General features: G+C 50.0%; 5 protein-coding genes across 5 annotated transcripts; 1 reads left to right on the forward strand and 4 right to left on the reverse strand.

The window, feature by feature from the left end:
- Positions 1-768: 768 nt before the first annotated feature.
- ASPSYDRAFT_43542 (uncharacterized protein) lies at positions 769-2,506 on the reverse strand. Its single transcript, XM_040846681.1, has 2 exons — positions 1,656-2,506; positions 769-1,586 (listed from the first exon to the last, which is right to left on the reverse strand). The coding sequence occupies exons 1-2, from the start codon at positions 2,153-2,155 to the stop codon at positions 1,085-1,087; spliced, it is 1,002 nt and encodes a 333-aa protein (XP_040705441.1). The 5' UTR covers positions 2,156-2,506; the 3' UTR covers positions 769-1,084.
- Positions 2,507-5,157: 2,651 nt separating this feature from the next.
- On the reverse strand, positions 5,158-6,191 carry ASPSYDRAFT_30116 (Zn(II)2Cys6 transcription factor domain-containing protein; the record flags this gene model as incomplete). The annotated part of the gene is made up of 3 exons (XM_040844738.1): positions 5,158-5,860; positions 5,928-6,025; positions 6,084-6,191. The coding sequence occupies 3 exons, from the start codon at positions 6,189-6,191 to the stop codon at positions 5,158-5,160; spliced, it is 909 nt and encodes a 302-aa protein (XP_040705442.1).
- Positions 6,192-8,760: 2,569 nt separating this feature from the next.
- Positions 8,761-10,251, reverse strand: ASPSYDRAFT_43546 (putative RAS small monomeric GTPase; the record flags this gene model as incomplete). Its single annotated transcript, XM_040846683.1, has 5 exons — positions 8,761-9,111; positions 9,159-9,593; positions 9,661-9,677; positions 9,739-9,785; positions 9,899-10,251. Coding segments are annotated over 4 exons (807 nt in total), but the record flags the coding sequence as incomplete, so codon positions are not given.
- A 1,088-nt stretch (positions 10,252-11,339) lies between these two features.
- lreA (GATA transcription factor LreA) lies at positions 11,340-14,309 on the forward strand (the record flags this gene model as incomplete). The annotated part of the gene is made up of 5 exons (XM_040840282.1): positions 11,340-11,372; positions 11,406-11,931; positions 12,002-12,087; positions 12,193-12,625; positions 12,674-14,309. The coding sequence occupies 5 exons, from the start codon at positions 11,340-11,342 to the stop codon at positions 14,095-14,097; spliced, it is 2,502 nt and encodes an 833-aa protein (XP_040705444.1). The 3' UTR covers positions 14,098-14,309.
- A 73-nt stretch (positions 14,310-14,382) lies between these two features.
- ASPSYDRAFT_147348 (putative anucleate primary sterigmata (ApsB)) lies at positions 14,383-19,240 on the reverse strand (the record flags this gene model as incomplete). Its single annotated transcript, XM_040841706.1, has 3 exons — positions 14,383-16,398; positions 16,459-17,097; positions 17,156-19,240. 3 exons carry the CDS (start codon positions 19,238-19,240, stop codon positions 14,383-14,385), a joined length of 4,740 nt encoding a protein of 1,579 aa, XP_040705445.1.
- Positions 19,241-19,340: the final 100 nt, after the last annotated feature.

The following is a 19,340-nucleotide window of genomic DNA, read 5'->3' on the forward strand; positions in this document are numbered from 1 at the left end:
CTCCGTTTCCGTATACTCATTGCCAAGGGCCGCCTCTTGGCCTCATCAAAAGTCAGGACTCAGGACAAATCTAATGCCCGAAAGCCCGGGGAGGAAGTTCATCCGCGGAGAAGAGCTCGAACCCGATGGAGCACACAATAATGAGACAATTCATCCTGGATCCTGATCCCTCTCGCCCTCTCCCCGACCACCAGGTGCTGTTCTCATGCACGTATCTCACCTAATTAAAGCCGTTCTCCGGACGGTGGATGGCTGACAACACCCCGTTAATAGTAATGATTACACCAACTCCTCCGGAGATGAGAGGTGCGGCAGCGACTCCAAGAACCCTGCTGCCGCAACCCCTCGTCAATTACCTACCTTGGTCTTAGTAGATCAGCTCTCAGCTGTTACTGGGGAGACTAAACTTTGAAGCAGCCCGTGAGTCGGACGCTGGAATGCACAACTCTCCGTTCCGAGCTTGCAACTCCGGCAGATCGCCGTACTCGATACAATACCGTACGCGGCTGGGACAAGGCCGCCCCAGACCCGGGTTTGTATTTTACGCTAGTGAAGGGAAGTGTGTTTTTTTGAAGGTTTGCGCAGGTATCACGTTCAGAGCTGGAGCGCTAGAACAAGCGCCGACTTCGAGAATCCTTGGCGCCCAGGAACATGAGCCACATAACGTTTGGAGATTGCAGACTAGCTCGCACTTTACGCTCGGATCGAACTGTATATCCATTATTACCCACCACTTCGCGGGTTTAACGTTTAAGCGTGCTGGATGCCCGGGAAAGTGGATCTGCTCGCTTATTATCGCGGTGTTGCGCTGGAATCCAAAGTGATTATTCACTATGATTCGAGTGCGGCTTTTACAAAATTTTCGTGGTGGAGTTGACATGGCCCCGCTTGGGTTTGATGACATTATTGACAGGAAATTTCCAAAAAACTATGAGACGGATATGGGGATGGATCGGTACAGTCGGCACCGTTGCTGCTATTCTGAATTCAACTACAGAACTGAACTTCCAGACTCCCAATACACTTGTTACAGACCAAGCGATTGGTAGAGTGTCCGAAGCAATTAATGAACATCGTCCACAGCTTAGCCCCTCCACGCCTTATACAGAATCTTGCTTCCATACTTCTCTCCCTTTTTCAAAACAACAGTGTGGCGCCACCCAGGCTCGTTAACGGCATTGACGTACCGGCTGGGCTCAATGCAGAACCCCGCCCAAGCACCCCGCGCAGGGTTATCCTCATCAGCTTGAGGCACGTTGATACCGGCGCCTGAATAGAACTGGAAAGCTGGGTCCGTGCTATGCACCTGCAGGTTCATGCGGGTGTCTGAGTGCCGGAACTCGGCGAGGAGCTTCAACGGCCGGCTGCGTGTGTCAATCTGCACAGCGTTTAAGTCGCGGTCCACGACAAAGCAGTCGTCGAAGGCGGCCTTATTGGGCCCAAACTCGAAGGGCTGCGTCGTGTCAACTGAGTGTTGCTCGACTGGGCCAAGCGGAATGCCGGTCTCTAGTGGGAGATAGTCTCTTGTAGCGAGTTTAGCGGTGGTTCCTTCTGCGGCGCTGGGGCCGCCGCTGAGGTTGAAGTAGCTTTGCTGGTAGTTAGCTACCTGGTTTACTTACGAAAGTGGGTATGCAAAAAGCAAAACGAGTACTCACCTGTGGTTGGTGATGTTGATGACCGTCTCCTCGACCTCATCTCCCACCAACTCAGCCTCGTACTCGATGTTGAGAATTGATCGTGGAATCCCGTCTTCGATCTCTTCGCTGACGACGTAGTAGACCCTCAGCTCCAAGGTACCAGGATACCCCTGGTCACCGTCAGGACTCAGGTAAGTATAAAGCAGCGCATCCTTGCCGTCGCGCTTGATAATCGTCGGCCCCTCGAATTCCAGCCGTCCGAATCCACGACTTCCACCGTGCAGAGCGTTGGGCGCATTGTTCGTCTCGAGCTTGTACTCACGGCCATTGAGGTTGTCAATTACTCCATTCTTGATGCGGTTGGCGACGCGGCCTATAGTTGCGCCGAACCAGGGGATGTTGTATTTCTCGTAGTATTCCTTCTTGGTGAAGCCCTGCACGATGTTCTGCCCGTCCACGTTAAACTCCTGGATGATGGCAGCGAGGTTGGAGAATTTGACGCTGGTGTGGTCACCCATTTTACTTTTCTGTTTCTTTGTCTAGTGCTGTGGTTGTCTTCGCGCGTGTAGTACTCGTAATTGGCGACGTTCGTGGTTGAATGGGTGTCCGGGCGGAACTTGATGGTATTATGGAGGGGTTTTCTACCCCGCAATACTACGAAAATACCCGCTTCAAGGCCACGAAAGCTCCAGCTTCAAGCAACATTTATCCTACGATAGGTGGCTTTTTCTTTGCTTGCGGTTAAATCGTAAAGTTCCTCAGAAGCTCCATATCACCCTATTAGGCTAAAAGCAGGATCGGGTAATGTCCTGCCAGCGGAAAATGATCTGAGGTTCAAATGTGATAGCAGAATGGGGGTGTTTCAGCCACACGGAGCTCAGGTCAGCTTTGATATCAAGTCTGTTGGGATTATTGCTTGCGGTTTATCGAGCATAAGCGCTTTTCAACCCAGGACTGGCCTGTGGTGGTTCGCCTAAGTTGTGTGACATCTCAGTTGGAATATAATGCAGGTCTGCTTGGTGAACACCCACGAACAGCACTCCCCCGCCCTGGTTTTAAGAGCATTTCAAATTGAGAAGAAGAAATTCCAGGCTGATGCGGGATACTTCGAGCGCCAGTATACTTTCTATTCATGAATCACCCTAGCCCAAGTTGTCATTTTTATGCTCCATGGAACCAACGACACTCATAGCCCAGCTGCTCCTCATTTTTACACATTTTCACTCGTCTCCTTGTAGTACTACGTGACACGAAAGCAGTGCAGAAAACCAGGATGATGGCTCTCACGATCCTCGTAACATCTATTCCCGGGCCGTTTCCAAGTCTTTGATCATCCTTGCATAAGATTGTATTTTCAAAACATAACCTTAACAGCAGTCAGCAAACAACAATGTGTCAGTGATGCTGATCCCAAGCCCCAACTAACAAGAGTCAATTAATTCGGTCGGCGTCCGCGGAGCGCCCGTGTTCCGAAATCCCCGTGCCGATGCATTCACAATCCAGGTGCCGCTGACAAAGCGGGTGCAGTGCAGTGCTTGGCCAACTCACTGACCAGATCATGTTTGGGCAGCAAGTTGAGTTATTTTCATCTACTCTGTATGAGTGATGTCGTCTGTAGCGTCACGGATATACGCACCTAAGAAGGGCGCTTTTCTCACGTGGCAATGGCCGCGCGGGTGAATTTCAAGCCTGCAAGGGCTGGGCCTTGAACTTGGATGCAGGGCGGGTTGGTATGACCGTCGGAAGAATTACCTACCATATTCGGTAATACGGCGCGGGCGAGACCAGCTTGTGCCGGAAAGCATTGAACGGGCTTGACGACTTGACAAAAGGCGTGGCGGCCAAAGGCGCGTTGAGTCATACCCATGTTCATATGCAGTGAAATCTCGTATGTGATTCTGGAATCTGAGGAAGACGGCGTCTATAGTGGTCCAGCCCTATGCCGACCGCCCAGAGGTTGTATCCGTTGGCATTAGAAATCACCATAGGTATCATTACCAAGCAATTTGAGTGCATGACAAACCCTCAATCACGGTAAACCCCTTCGGTTGCCCTGTCGCGCCTTGGAGCATGGTACGGAGTAGACTCATCGCTGTATTAATCAGAGCGAGGACTACCCCTATCCTGTGGTGGTAGCAACTCCAGCCCGAGGTACAAAGTTCGACAGTGCCAGGCTCTTGGGATGTATGACGGCAGACTTATCACATCATGATGCTGACCCTCCTGGACCCACACCATATTCCACATTCCTCACCATAACCACAAATCTGGGAGAGCTGGCCTCGACCGATCTATGCTATTGCTCGCCACGGACTAGAGTCGTACTTGGAGCAAGAGCAGCGTGATGGACCAATCGAACAAGGGCTCACGAAAGAGTCACATCCAAGTCCAGTTCCAAGCTCGTCGTTCTGACTACCCAAATAGGTACTAGTACTTAGTCAGGCCTTACTTTTCTATACAATCGAGGAACCACTCAGGCCAAGATATCGCCGGTTTTCGCCAATATTCGCAAAAAAAAAAAAAAAAACCCTGGCTCCGCTCAGATGGAGACTTGGATGTCCAAAATCCAAACCCGCCGCTAGTAGAACTAGCCTTGACTAGTTGCTGCTAGATGTCGGGACCGACCAGCAAACGAACGATTCGAACGGCCATCAGGTCCTGATCCTCAACTCCTCAGGGAAATTGCCAGGTTGCTAGACCCGAGTGCGGTCGGACTCGGATAATCGGTTTTTCGGCCATTTCCTTACGTGAATTCAGCTGTTCTTGTTCTCTGTCAGGAAATTGGACGGAGTCTCCCGTTCTGCCCTGAGAAGGATAAGACCAGTCAGCCGACCGTTGTAACTTATGTTGCTCACTGTAAGCTGTGGCTGTGGATCGAGGCAATTTTTCTTTTTTTCTTTCTTTTTTTCTTTCTTTTTTCCTTTTTGTTTTTTCTCCACTGGATTTATTACAACTTTGAGACGCCGTCTGGACTCGGTCGGTTTGTGCTTCGGGGCGGGTTTTGCTGACGGAGACGGAGATAAAGTCGTCGACAGTCAGTCAGTCAAGTCAGCGTGACTCGTGACGTGCTCCAGCCTCCGATTATCCAGGCGTTTTCGACGTCACCGCCATGTATGGTGCACGTAGCTTATGGATATTGTTATGGAGAATATCCAACACGGATGCCTGTGCTAGTTTCCAAGGACCTCAATGGTCGAGTGCCAAGATCAGGAACCTGAGGTGGTAAGGTCATTAATATAAATATTCATTTCGCTGATAAATTGTTCGTCCTCTATTGTATAAGTAGTTGGAATCAAAGGATGAGTAGAGATAAGAATAGAAAGGGATATGATAAAGAATGCGTTGTTGCCGAAGTCCCAGAGATATTGCCCGCGAACTCCGTATATTTTGGCCAACTCCAAAACACCGCAATAAAAAGATCTCCGACCGGTCCAAAGCTGTGATCCTGAAAACAATGACCCAAAAATCCTCCAATAATGCGAGATAATCATACAGCGTATTTGTAACCAAATGGTCGGCCTCACGACGTGATCTCCAATTGCGTATTCAAAAAATCTTCAAAGTCATTCTTATTCTCCATATATGAACCTGGTATCAGGCCCATTGGCATTTGGCGGTTGAACATTGGCGACGTGATGGAGTCGTCGTACGGCAAACCGTTGTACTGCGCGGACATGATATCAATGTCATCAAAGCTTCCGAAGCCAGGGCTAGGCCAATGGGTGTTCTGTAGCTGGACGCTTTGCAGGTCTGACGGGTCCACCACACGCGGCATGGAAATGGTTTGCATCGGCGTAACATATGCAGGGTTGTTTGGCGTCATATGCGGTTCACTCTTAATCGTGGATTGAGGGGCATCTATTCGTAATGTCGTTGGGGTCTGTGGTAGAGTCCGCGCAGTGAAGGGATCCGAGAACTGAGGTGGCACAACGGGTGAGTGCGCGCTTTCGGAACTGGTATCTGAAGATTCCTGGCGTTGCATGTGTCCGGCGTTGTTCTTCCATAATTCCTGCTGCATGGAGTCGGCGCTTTCTTCGAATCGTTCATGTTTGCTCTGATCTAGAGCGCCCAGCTGGGTGAGTAGGTCATGCGTTAATGGCTGCCCGTTGGGTTCACATTTTAGTGGCTCGCCCTGCCATCCGTCACCTTCGAGGAGGCGTCGATATAATTCTTGAAGACCGTTGACTAGCCATGTCTGTTGTTGCTCCAGCATTTCAACGTAACTGTGCAGAGGAGCAGTTAGCTTTTGTCACTTTCACATATATCAAGTCAAGCCAGGTGCATGCTCACCCCTTGGGGTATACTTTGTCATGAGCCTTCTTTCTCTCGCCGAAAACACAGAGCGTGTTGTCTGCCCGACAGCGACCGCACGGTTTGGCACCGTCACACTACACCGGGTCAGCGCATCAGTGGGTGCTGATGCTGGACCGAAGCCTGTTTGCTTACCTTGGACTTTTTAAGTCTACAGCGATCGCAAGCTTTGCAGACTCGCTTGCGAACGCCGCTATCTGAGTGGGAGTGCTCAGACGCTGGTGTTGATTGGCGCGCCGTCATTGCGTAGTTGGTTTGTAGGAAAGTATGTGAACAATATGTGTATAGTAGAAATCGGAACCAAATGTGTAGAAAGGAAAAGATGGGAGATAAAAAAGAGCCAGCTTCAGATTTGAGTTTCACGAGACTCGCTCTAAAGTTTTTTTTTTTTTTCCCCAGCTGCAGATTTATTTGCGACTGTTTCCCCAGAAGCTGTCGCTGGTGCAATAGTTTGGTAATGATGGGATCGACAATCAATACGTCAAGCTCGGAAAGTCGATGATACAAAGAGCGCAAAGAAGGTTCAGGCGCTGAGGACCAATGCAATGCGAGTCGCACCCCAGAACCAAAGGTGGGTTGGCTATATGGCCGGATTGGGAGAGAGGTTGCACCTGATGGCTAGCGACTGTATGTCGTAGTAGCTTGTGTAGTCGGGCAGAGTTGGTTGGTCGCCCAAAAGTCAGAGTCCGGTTCTGAAGCCAGGAAATCTTCGAAGCTTGCCAGGAGGAGGACGGTTCTTTTATTATATCAATCCAGGTAACTACCAAGTTACTAACTAGCTGACCTTAAGTTCCAAGTACGTAGTTGAAAAGGCCAAGGGGGGGTCCATCATTACAGAGATTGTTTGTTACCCGTTCTCCGTCATAATTAACTTTACCGTATTTCTGGTAACTTATAATTTGCAGAGTGCAGAACACTTAATTTTGCAGTAGGTACCCTTGCCGTCACTCTGTCAGCTTATATTTTCCTATGGCTTGACTCAGTAGTGAGCACTATCCGGGTCGATTCCTCATATCGTTCCCTTGCGGTCGCGACTCTTCAACGGCCTGGCATAGGATTGATGGATCAATTCGAGGCAAGGCAAATTAGCAGCTGCTCGTTAAGAAAATTGCAATACAAGAGGCCGGATCGCGGAAACATCTGTCAAACGAAGTTAACGAACCCATGCTGGCCTCGGCCTAGTCTCGGAGCTCGGAGACATTTGCATTTCCAGATGGAGCAACTTGGTCGCTTCGTTGTTAATAATGTTCGGCCCTGATTATCTGTCATCCGGTCTTTGCTTTTCGATCTTCCATGGGGCACATCCGCTGTCTCCAAAAGTCGCTCAAAACAAGCCGTATTTCCGATCGACCTGGGGGGTGGACATCGGATGTTTATTTCGATGCTGGGCCATTGGCACTGGGCAGGCGGCTGGTGGGAGTAGTATCCCTACACTATGCTGCTACCGCCACAATCTTCCTGCTCGTGCTCGACCGGCCAAGCAAAAATAGCAAAGGCCGACTCGGCGATCCCTATGCGTTCATAAAACCAGTTCGCCGAATAATGCTGGGCAGTACTCCGCATGCGCATGGCTCTGTTCCAGATTAGTACTGCATCTGGAAACTTGCTCGTATGCCTGCCCGCCAGTGCATAAGCGGATTCACGGCACAACGATCGGGTTCTCCATCGGCACGTCGGTGCCGGGCACTACGCTGTTTGTAAATTCCTCTATCCACTTTATTCATCCATCGACGATTCGACGTACTACTGTTCCGGTCTCAGCATTCTGCAAGGCTGGCCTTGTGGGCACGCCGCACGGCGCACGGCATAATAACAGGGAGGGTTTCCTTGATACTAGTTGATCCGGGTGATCCAACAGGCGGAGCAAGCCTGTGTCGCGTAGCGGATTCACTATGACAATACTGGATAAGTCGGATGATTCTCCTGAAAGCTTGACACTGTCAACTTCCGCACTCGGTTATCGGGCCTGGCGGTGGGTTGCTCACTTGGACAAGGCTCAAGCATGGCGTCCGTCGCCTGAGGAATTAGACTAGTACCGCATACTGTTAACTGGTACCGACGATTGTAGACCTAGAAGCTGGATCTCGTCGTTATGGCTCATGACGTGCGCCTATCTACGATTGGGAAAGCAATTGAATTACTGAAGTCTGTGATAGCGGCGAGACCTAACCGACTTTGACCTCATGTTTGCGCCACTCGGTCATCGACCAGTTATTCTCGATGCAATTCATCAGTTAATGGCAAACTTAGTTCCTGTCTGTGTAATGTCAAATCATCGGCGGTTCTCCTCTGGTAAGATTATTACAGCTTAATGTTTTATGGGTTATTAGTTATTACACCTGCACGGCTCTACGAACTAGGGTTCATTTAATTGAAATTTCTTTTTCCCTGGACAGTTCTAGATCTTGGTCACTACATAGGTAGGATACACGTCTTTTGCGGGAGTGTGTCGTGACCCCGACTGATCCACTCCCCAAGTCTGGAAGCCAACCAACGTCATAACGATGCGAACTGAAGTTCCAATAGCGAATAAATTTTCGCCGGAATTTAGTTCAACGTGCTACTTGCTAGCGTTACCTCAAGGTAATTCAGTGGCGGCTAAAATATCGGCATGCAGAAATTGTCGCGGCATAGGCTTAGCTTAGGTATCAATGACTTCATGGTTCACTGAGCCTTTGAGATGGATTACTCAAGCTCGGTCTTTTTGACATCTGAAATCTATTATACAAAAGTAGTAAGACAATATTGCGCATGATTGATAATATAATGCATATATGTCCACCGAGCGGGTCAATAAGTACAAATGGGTATAGGGAGATCGTCGAAATCTCCAAATGATAAGCTCAGGACGATGCTCAACAACAACACATACGTTTCCATCGGCTCGGGGTTTCGCCATCTGATGACAACTCTTCTGGTGTTTCCGGATTCTTTTCAGTTTCCTCCTGGCCATTATTTGTGCGCCGGCTCCCCTTTAACAGGCTGTGGAATATGCTTTGGCGTTTGTTTTCGTGTTTTGGAAAGTTTGCGTCTGATTCCTTCTTCGACAATGCGCCAGTAGAAGGCTTCTTCAGAGAGAATCCCACATGACGAGTTGGCTTTGTTAGCTCCTGGTTATATTGGTGGTGCTCCCGACGGGCTTCCACGACACGACGGACCAAAACTAGAGAATGTCAGATTGCGCAATGCACGGAGACATGAGGTTCATACGAGCAAATGTTTCTTCAATATTGACCATTTCCCGTGCACTTGTCTCCATGAATCCGCTGTTATGTTTTCGAGCATACTCTAGACCATCCTTGGCACTGATGACGCGGTTGTCCTTGAGATCACATTTGTTGCCCGCGACAAGCCTGACTGGTGCAGCCATTCCGACTTCCAACCCCCGAGCACTACTTCCAAGTTCTTTTAACAACCGCAGGTTGTCCTCCGCACGTTGATCGGTCTCCATCTCGATCATGTCCATGAAATAATCCAGTGCACTTAAACTGGACTCGCTGGTGATGTCGTAGACGAGGAGGAACGCATCGGACTTCAGGTTGGATGCCGCCCATAGACCACGATACTCCTCCTGACCCGCGGTGTCAGTGATAGATAAGAAATATTGTTCGCCATCAATGGTGCGCGTGACCGAATATGAGTCCTCTAACGAAGCACGATATGTGTATGAGAATCTGGTATCGAGTATTTTGGGTGGGTGAGTGTTTGTTACCTATGGTAGGATCGTATCTAAATATGAATGGAATGTGTTAGAATTGTCAATTGACCATATGGCATGGAATTGGCTTACTCGTGGACCCATTCACTGCGGACCAGTCGCAGGGTGATGGAGGATTTTCCTATCGTCAGTTAATGACATGCACTGACTGTNATTGAGGAATTGCATTCCCCCCAAAAAAAAGGCCGCGAAGATCGGATTGGAGATGTGAGATATAAGAATGTTGCACAACATACCGCATCCACCATCCCCGCAAATAGTGATCGAGATTTTGTTTGGGGCGTCTCCCATAATGTTTTTATGGGTCGACCGATACGTACACAGCGGATTGTTTTGTCTCGTCGAAATGGGGATGATTACAAATCAAATATTAGATCAACAAAGCAATGATGAGGTTGTGATGAAGCTATCACAAGTTTGTTGGAACAAGCCGCAGTACGATGGAATGATTGGAGTTCGGGGAATGTTTTGGGTGCCTGACTTCAAGAAAAGAAACAAACAGGGCGCGTGCAAAAGCAAAGAAGGTAGCTCGACCAGCCGATATATTATCAACCCTGACAGCAAGGAGTGTAACTGGAGAAAGATAGCATGATGTATAACAGAAAGGGAGAGGAGGCTGAGGGGAGGCTGTGGAACAAAGAAAGTCGTGCCCCTTGGCCGTTTTGCAGCGATTATCGGGGAATAATTTGTGGTGGTGATAACGGCTGAGGATCATCACCCTTCATAAATTGGAAAGACTGCAATCAGCATCGTTGCATACCTCAACGTAGAACATACAGAAAGAGGAGCTAATTTCGCAGGCAAATCGCCGGCTTATGCTATCCAGAAAGGTAAGGCACAATGAAATTGCGCTCCATGTTACTCTGCAAGTTTGCGTGGATGGTCCTCGCCCGCGGCGCGAGGGATTCGGCTGCAGTTCAAGGCTCCAAGGCATCGACGTCAATGCGAGATATTCGACCCGGTTCCTGGTTGAGAAGCTCGCTCCAGATCTTCCTGGAGTCTGGGCTCTGCTGGATTCCACGCCGATTTACATTTTTAAGACCTATGTAGAGACCTGGTATCCGCCACGTGATTCCACAGGAATTGAGCGTTGACTTTCTGCAAAATGCGACCATATTCGCCCTCGCATCTCCAGCCAATCCTTCGCCTTCCCCTTTCTTCATCGGATATTCGATTCTGGATTGATCACAATTGCTCTCTTCGCCGCTTGACACATCGCCCGCCTCTTCTCGTTCTCATTGGCAGAACCCAATCGTCCCACTCGCCATGGAGGCGGCGTTGATCGCTACTTGCTCCGTCATTCAACGACAGGACATGGACGGCTTGAACTCCCTGCCTCCAGCTCCCGGTTGAAGCTCCCCCGTTGATCGTGAACGGATTGAGCGAGTCCTTGACATATTTACTTAAATGCATGACTACCCAGCTCGCCTATTTCTGCGTATTTGACCCTCTGGGTTTGTCGGAATTTAGCGTGGGATACGCCCTCTTTCGATCTTCCCCCGGGTGCGATTCTTTCTATGTTGACAATCGCAAACCTCTGTGCCACTGTTTTCCATCATTTTTGGTGAATCTGGGGAAGCTTCGTCGTACCAATCTCGTGTCATCTTGCGTTCTGCGCTCGTCTATTGGCCCAGACAACTGGATCCGATCGATCGATCGATCGGATTCCCACCATGGCCAATCGAGCTATTGATGACTTCAATGATGTCTACTATAACGAACAATACTCTGCACCCCAGCCTGAAGATCGTGAAATAAGCAACAACGAGGCTCTGCATGCAAAAATAGCGCCCTTTTCTTCCTCAATTCCGGTACAAAATTATGTTTATCAACCGCGCAATCCCTTGCTTGGGTATGACCCCGCAACAGATCCTTCGATGTCAATGGGTTTAGGTCCCGGAGATAGTTTTCCTTACGACCTCTCTACGCATCCGTCGTCTTCATTACCTTTGGGTCGCGCGCTAGATAACATTGCTTCCTTACAGCCACAAGCTTCCAGACCGGAGAATATCTCCGCATATTCCACCACGCAATCCGGAGACTACACCCCGAGCATGTGCTGGGACCAGCCTCATATTCGTGGGGGTATTACTCCTTCAAATTCAAGTGCCCTTTCTCAACCATTGGCAGCCACTTGCAAAGTTGAGCCTTCAACATGCCAAGCTTCCCAAGTTCTGCAGCACCAACATGTCCAGAGTCTTCCCCAGGCCTCGGTATCAGGCCCAGTCCACCGGTTTATCCAACCAAAAACATTGCCAGGAAAGAGTAAGCAGCTAATCAGTACAAAAGGCCCTTCATTGGCTGATGGCGGGTTACTCAAAAGGCCATACTTCAGCTATCCCGGAATCAGAAACGACTCGAAAAAGCACGCCATATTCTAATATCTATTCACAAAGTGGATTTGATATGATGGGCATTTTGGTAAAACATTGTCCTTTCATACCTGCTTCATCCATCACAAAGCTGTTCTATTACGCATCTATCTTGCCGATTCCTCTGAATGTGTTTGCCTAACTTAGTGTATAGGGCAGAGTGGTATCACGGCACGATCCTAAAATCGACCTTGGTCCTGTCGATCTCTCATGTGCCTTCGTACTTTGTGACCTCACTTTGGAGGACCACCCGATTGTCTATGTTTCGAACGCGTTTGAACGGCTGACAGGATATACCGAAAGGGAGATTGTCGGGAAAAATTGTCGTTTTCTGCAAAGTCCAAATGCTCAGGTTGAAAGGGGCGAGCCTCGAAAGTTTGTCGACTCATATACGGCCTTGCGTTTACGCTACGCAATTGAGCAAATGTCGGAAATTCAAGTGAGCATCATCAATTACAGAAAGGGAGGACAACCATTCATGAATCTGGTGACGATGATCCCAGTACACTGGGATTCCAAGGACTATTTTGTGGGGTTTCAAGTCGATTTGGTTGAGCGGCCGGATGCTGTCACTAAGAGGAATTCCGGTTTGTTTGGCCTTTATTTTAAGCCTTGAGCTAAACTAACCGGACTAGGTGGCACTTACATGATCGATTACCACCGGACCCAACTACCGAATTATGCGGTACCCTCGCCAGATATCTATCAGGATTACCATGATCCTGCCACTCAGTTTAGCCCGAGTCAAGTATCAGTCATACTAGACAGCGTTGTTGCAGGCCAACCTGTAGCCAGGAGTCATTTGCATCATATGCTGGTGGAGAACACTGACGACGTGATCTTTGTCCTTTCCTACGAAGGGGAATTCCTCTATCTGTCACCCTCTTGTCGAACAATGCTCGAGTACAAAACAAGCGACCTCCTCGGCAAGACGCTATCCGCAATCTGCCACCCGAGCGATATTGGGCCTGTCACTCGGGACTTGCGAGCCTGCACCTCTGATGGCCCTATAAGTGTAATATATCGTATCCGGAGAAAGTATAGCGGGTTCACTTGGTTTGAAAATCATGGAGGATGGCATATCACCGAAAAAGGACGACAATATATGGTCCTAGTCGGCAGAATCATCCCCGTATACTCGTCCATCCAACTCGCTTATCTTGAGCGCGGCGGCCTCATGGAGAATGACCTCTGGGCCAAACTATCCTTGTCAGGGATCATCCTGTTCATGTCCTCGAAATCCCGCACAGTCCTTGGCCGTTCATCCGACGATCTCATGGGCAAATGCATACAAGACATCCTCGTAAGTGACAACTTACAGCCAGAATGTGGAATCCAGCAAGCGCTAGAATCCTCCCGTAACGACCAACAAACTGCGTTCACACATCAAATCCGCCACCGGAAAGGCCATGCCTTGGCCACGCAAATAACCCTATACCCAGGAGACATGCCAGAAGACGACTCAAAACCCAACTTCCTCATCGCCCACCTTCGCTTCCCAAAACCTGTCCAACCACAAGAGCAACCATCGTTAAGTACAACGGACGACCAGGCACGGGACCAAAGCAGAAGCCAAAACTCAGGTGATGCTAAGTCGGGAGATACACGCCAGCTGCAAACGGCCGAATCAGCGCTTCACCTGAAACCTCACCCTAACTTTCCGCACCCTTTCACGACGTCCTCTGCAACGCTAGCCGTGTCCTCATCTCTTGTCAGTGAGTCCAGCTCCGGCTCGGCCTCCGCCGAGGCCACCCATCTCTTTGAAGAACTGAACCCTACCAGAGGCTCAAGCTGGTATTTTGAGCTCCGCGAGTTGGAAAAGCAGAATCGTGGATTAGCAGAGGAAGCGCAGCGTCTCCTTGCTAGGGGAAAGAAACGAAGGAGAAAACAGAGTGCTGCTGTCATTGAGAAGAGTTGTGTTATGTGTCACACTAAGACGACCCCGGAGTGGCGACGGGGGCCGAGTGGGAATAGGGATTTGTGTAATAGCTGTGGATTGAGGTGGGCGAAGCAGGTGAGGAATGTGGCACAGATGGAGAAACCAGTAGCTGTGGCATAGTCGATATTAAATATGCAAGAATTGTTGGTGGATGGTGTATACTACAACTTGTAATTTTAGGTATAGTCATCATAGTCATCATATTAAGCGTTCATTATGAATGACGATCCGTTAAGATAAGGTACATCAGCCGTCATAGCATCAATATTAACGATAAAGAAAGCCAGGGTATATAGGTCATCGTCGTACACAAAAGAATAGGAGTAGGATAAAAAAAAAAGCCCAACACTAAAGGTACCGCTAAGAATGCATAACAATAGATCAATCGGTTGAAATGACCAAAAGTCAGACTTCAATATCAACGGTAATACCCTCACCTTCACTCGAACTGTGCTCCTCGTCCTGATCTTTATACCCCTCCTCCCCGGTGGTGGGGTCAGAGCCGGCCCCCTGGGCCCCATCATCGGCGGAAACCTCTCTTGGGATGCCCTTTCGGAGACGTTGTCTGTCTAGCTGTGAGCGGAGCCGCTTATTCTCGGCGTCACGCTCTTCAAGACGCCTTCTAGCTCCACTGCGATCCAAAAGGCGCGCTTCGCGTTCCCCTTTGAGTCTCTTTTCTAGTTCGTGCAGGCGTTTTATCCATACTTCTTGGTTACCCGGTTCTGATGATCTGTGCCGTGGACGCGCGACGGCGCCGGTGTTTTCAGCTAGCGTTGTTGATGTTGAAATTTGGGATGGGTGCGGGATGCCGGATCGAGAAATGCTCTTGGGAGACGAATCAGCTGTTGGATTGGCGCGGACTAACGGGCCACGTTCTGTTACATCAGTGGTAGACGCTCGGGGCGAGCCTCCCATATCGGCTGTGCCAGTGCCACGGCTACGCGGATGTGCCTGAAGGAGATTGAGCTCGGCTTTCAACAGTCGGTTCTCGCCGCGAAGTTTGGATAACTCGGGTGAGAGTCCGGTTAGGTTTCGAGTTTGCAATTGGGCGCGCATGTTCATTGTCGTCTCCTCCAACCTGTCCAGCTTTTTGATTCGCAAACCAAAGGCGTGCTCGAGGGTTTGATATTGCTTTGTGAGGTTCCGCTCAACATCCTTAACGCGGGATTTGAAGCCCGATATCACGCTCTCGAGAGTCTTGACGGCGAGCAAGAGGTTTCGGCTAAACCCAGGCCAAAATAGAATATTACCAATAACCTCCTGGCTTGGTAAGTTGCCGTTGATCAAGCTGTTGGAATGAGCCCAATCTGGTCCACACATGCCGGACAAGCGTTTCCAAATTGTCAGCAGCATGGAATTCCGCTCATTGAGCTGTTCCCGAAACTGTTGTTCGAGGCCAACGAAGCGCTTGCGGTCTTGGCTCCGTGCACTTTCTAACTCGGTGATACGAGAGTTGTTTTGTGTGATGGTCCGCGATGCTTGATGGTGGGATTTGAGTGCTTGATCGAATGATTGCTTGTCTGCACGACGAGCGTGGCGTTCACGGTCAAGGAGTTCGGATAACTTGCGAGACTCGAGTCCATGACTTTCGAGGAGTGCATCGCGGTTTCGTAGCAGCGAATCTTTCTCGTCCAGCGTAGACCGCGTGCTCTCAAGCTCTAGAGCCGTAGATTCAAGTTCCTTCTGCAACTTCGTAATGTTAGATATCAAGCTGGACCGGCTGCCGCTGATGTCGCCGAGTGTTTCTCGCAGATTGTTCTCCAAATCAGTCAGGCGTTCTTTCCAGGTAGCCGTCTCAATCTCTTGCGCCGAGAGGCTCTTTTTCAACTTGCGAGACTCCTCCTTCGCTGCAGAAGCCTCGCGGTTTAGTTCGTTCATAATCCGCTGAACCTCTTGCTTCTCCTTGCTTCCAACAACCTCGCGCTGGTGCCTTTCTTCGGCCAGGCGCTCTTCTAGCTCGCTCGTCTTATCCTTTTCACTCTGAAGGCTCATCTGATATGTCTTGAGTTCAGACTCCAGGTCTCCAATCTTAATCTTGTCGCCATCTTGTTCCTCTCGGAGGAATGCGATCTCATTGTGGCTCGACTCGATTTGGACTGAGAGGCGCTGGACCTTGGAATTCGCCTCGTACAAGCTTTTTTCTAAGCACTCCATCTCTCCATTGCACTCTTCAAGCTCCTGCTGCACGGCCTTGTACCGCTGTAGGTTATTTTGTGCATCTTCTTCCAAACGAATAATGCCTTCGCTAGCGGAGCGCATTTCTGCCTGCAGTGCTCTTAGATTCTCATCCTGCGTTCGTAGGTCTTCCGTGAGGCGTTGGCACTCCTCAACCTTTTGATCCAGCTCGTCACCGATAGCGTCCAGCTCTTCCTGGGCTTCGGCTCTCAGGTCCTGGAAGGCGGCATCCCTTTCGTCAGCCATCTGCAATGCCTGGTCACGTTCTTGCTGGAGATTCTGTATTTCTTCTTCAGCTTGGTCTACATCAGCCTGGTAGGCTTTATCCAGTGCTTCAAGCTCCCTGGAGTAATCATCGACTTGTTGCCGGATAGCCTGATTTTCCAGTTTAAGTGTCGAAACTTGGTCGCGTAGTTGCCCGTTGCGGACCTCCCAATCTTCGCGCTCTGCGTCGTCAACTGGAGACTGACCGGTTTGGTCACTGAAGCGCGAGGGTGGCCGTCCCTGAGCTCTAGAGGCAGACCGTTCTAATATGCTGTCGCCAGCAATGGATCGATCCCGACGTTGGCCGAGTTTCAACTCTTCAATCTCCTGATATAAGCGTTCCTTCTCTCGGTTCCGGGACGTCAACATTGAAGTCTGGGCGCTGACCTCTCTCCGCAACTCTGCATTTTCCTGCTTTAACAGCTCATATTCCATTACAAGGGTTGAACTGGAAGAGCTGCCGGTTGCAGCATTGCGATGCATGTCTCTGTCAGAAGCAGCCGAATACGATACCATAGAGCCTCCACGGTCGCGGTTCCCTGTCCTCAAAGGTGCTACTGGTGCTACGGAGAAGCTCGTCTCGTTTCGGCACCGCATCAGTTCTTCCCTTAATCTCTTGTTCTCATCATCAGCCTGTTCGCGAGCAGCGGTTTCCGCCTCGAGCATGTCTTTCCACATATCCTGCAAATCACATTAGCACATATTTCAAAGTTAGTGCGTCGTCAGCTCCACGACTTACCCTCTCCTCCCTAGCTCCGGAATCTGACCCTACGGGCCTCCCATCATTTAGCGATTTAACCATTTCTGCCAATCTCCGTTTCTCGCCTTCCCTCGCCATGCTCTCAGATCTTAGCCGCTCGATTTCAAGCTCATACGTCTCGACCCGCTCCCGTAGGTATATCAATTCCTCATCATGGGCGTTGTCACGGTCATCTTCGTCGGAGCCTTCCGGGTCATGGTTTTTCATCGACTCTTTATCAGACTGCTGATCTTTAAGTTGCTTCTCTAGATCGCGAATCTTTCGTTTCAACCCTTGGTTATCCTTCTGCAATTTCAATTTATCAGATTTTAGCTCGACATTTTCGGAAATCATCTCCTTGATTCCTTCCTCCGAGCGACGGTTTAGAGCTTCATTGAGGAAATGTATCCGCATTTTCAAGTCGAAGTTTTCTTTCGAAAGACGGTCAATCGTGCTGCTCTGCTCTTTCAGTGTCAATGATCGGCCGCTGCGCGCGAAACCGGGGGTCATGCCGGGCCCTCGCTTGTCGGGTGACGGTCCGTGACCAAAGTCTTCACGGTATTGCTTTACAAAAGCACTCGGGACTTGGACATCTTTAACCCGTTCCGCAATTACGGTATCAGTCGGAAACCCTTGGTCGCGAGCTTTAGCCTTGGGCGTCATTGGTCCAGAAGTTTCGTCAGCAGATTCTGACTGCGATTGTGGCTCCGAATGTTGCTGATGCGATGAAACGGGACGCGATTGCAAGCTCTCTTCTTCATCTAAAGTCTGCAGGCCGCTATCTGTGGTCCCACTCATGTCTCGTTTATTCATAATGTTCTCGTCGCTGTACCCCGATATCCCAGACGCCATACTTCCCAAACTCACTGATCTAGCCAAGTTGTTGCGGTGAGACCCCACAGTCAGATTGGGTGCGGCACCTCCGGATTGGAGCGCATAGTCCGCAGCACCTAAGGTGGCATCACTGTGAGTTCCTTCAGTAGCAGCACTTGCCGCGGAAGAATAAGAGAGCCGGTTCGCGGATTGACGGCTGTTCAAATATTTAGGACGGCTACTCCTTCGGCTACTTGTGCGAGATGCGTTGTCCGCGTCGCCGGTAGTGGTGTCACTGAATATCCTAGACTGCGTTGTAGATTGGTTTCGGAAATCCTGCGCTGATTGTGAAGACTGATTGCCGCTCTCTACCGAGGACTGGCCGACCAAATATTCCTGAGAAAGCTGATTGGGTTCCTGTTGACTCGCTCCATCGACATTTTCATGCAACAAAGATTGATTCCGACTCCCCATTCGAGCTGCCGCAGCGGCAGCTGGGGACGACGGTATCGCTTCCAACATCGTTGTATTATCGCCATATTGCTCCCCAGATGCTGCTAGTGTCGCATCCAGATTCAGTGTGCTGTCTTCCGTGGGTCCGATGCCGGGGCTAGGTGGAATGGGAACACCACTGTTTGTCGATGTTAAGTCGTGGCTAGAATCGTCTGGTGCGGCCCAGGATGGCTCTGCAAAATCCAACGCAGGCTCCTCATCCACCGCTCCAACCACATATGTATCGTCAGCGCCCGCAGTACGGCCCGCGGCGGCAACCTCAATAGTTGAAGGTTCTGGTAGAAAGCTAGACTCCATGTCCATCAGTTTCTTCCGCATCTCGTTCTCTTCCAGAAAGGTTTGGTTCTCCGCGCGGCCGTGGTCGCTGTGTTCTTCGAGACTGCTATCATCGTGATCGGGTAACGGAGGTAGTGAATCGAGACTTAATTGTGTATCATCACGATCTTGTTGCTCAAAAACGCTATTATCTCGCTCACTGTCGTCGTAATTCATGCTGGGAGATGCGGCTTGCGGTGTGTTTTGACGATGATCATCCCCCCCGTCTGCGGTCGCATTCATTGTTTCTGGGGATAAATCCCACCGCGTATCCTCCACCATGTAATCCAACGGGTTGCAGAATTCGTCCTCCGCGTCTAATAATGTGAGGTTGTTTTCCGAGTGGTGAGTGGGAGAAAGCGAGAAAAATGACGTCCGGCGCCCTCGATTCGCGTTGTCGTCAACCGCGTTGAGAGACGACGAATGAGCGGGTCCGGTCGACATGGTGACGGAGCAGAAAGCGTCAGACAATCAATGCCCTATCTAGTCCCCAAACAGTTAGCCTGAGATCCCATGCTGTTTCTAATTTCTCCACATTCTCCCA

Source organism: Aspergillus sydowii (genome assembly GCF_001890705.1).
Source record: "Aspergillus sydowii CBS 593.65 unplaced genomic scaffold ASPSYscaffold_3, whole genome shotgun sequence".
In the NCBI taxonomy this organism is placed as follows: domain Eukaryota; kingdom Fungi; phylum Ascomycota; class Eurotiomycetes; order Eurotiales; family Aspergillaceae; genus Aspergillus; species Aspergillus sydowii.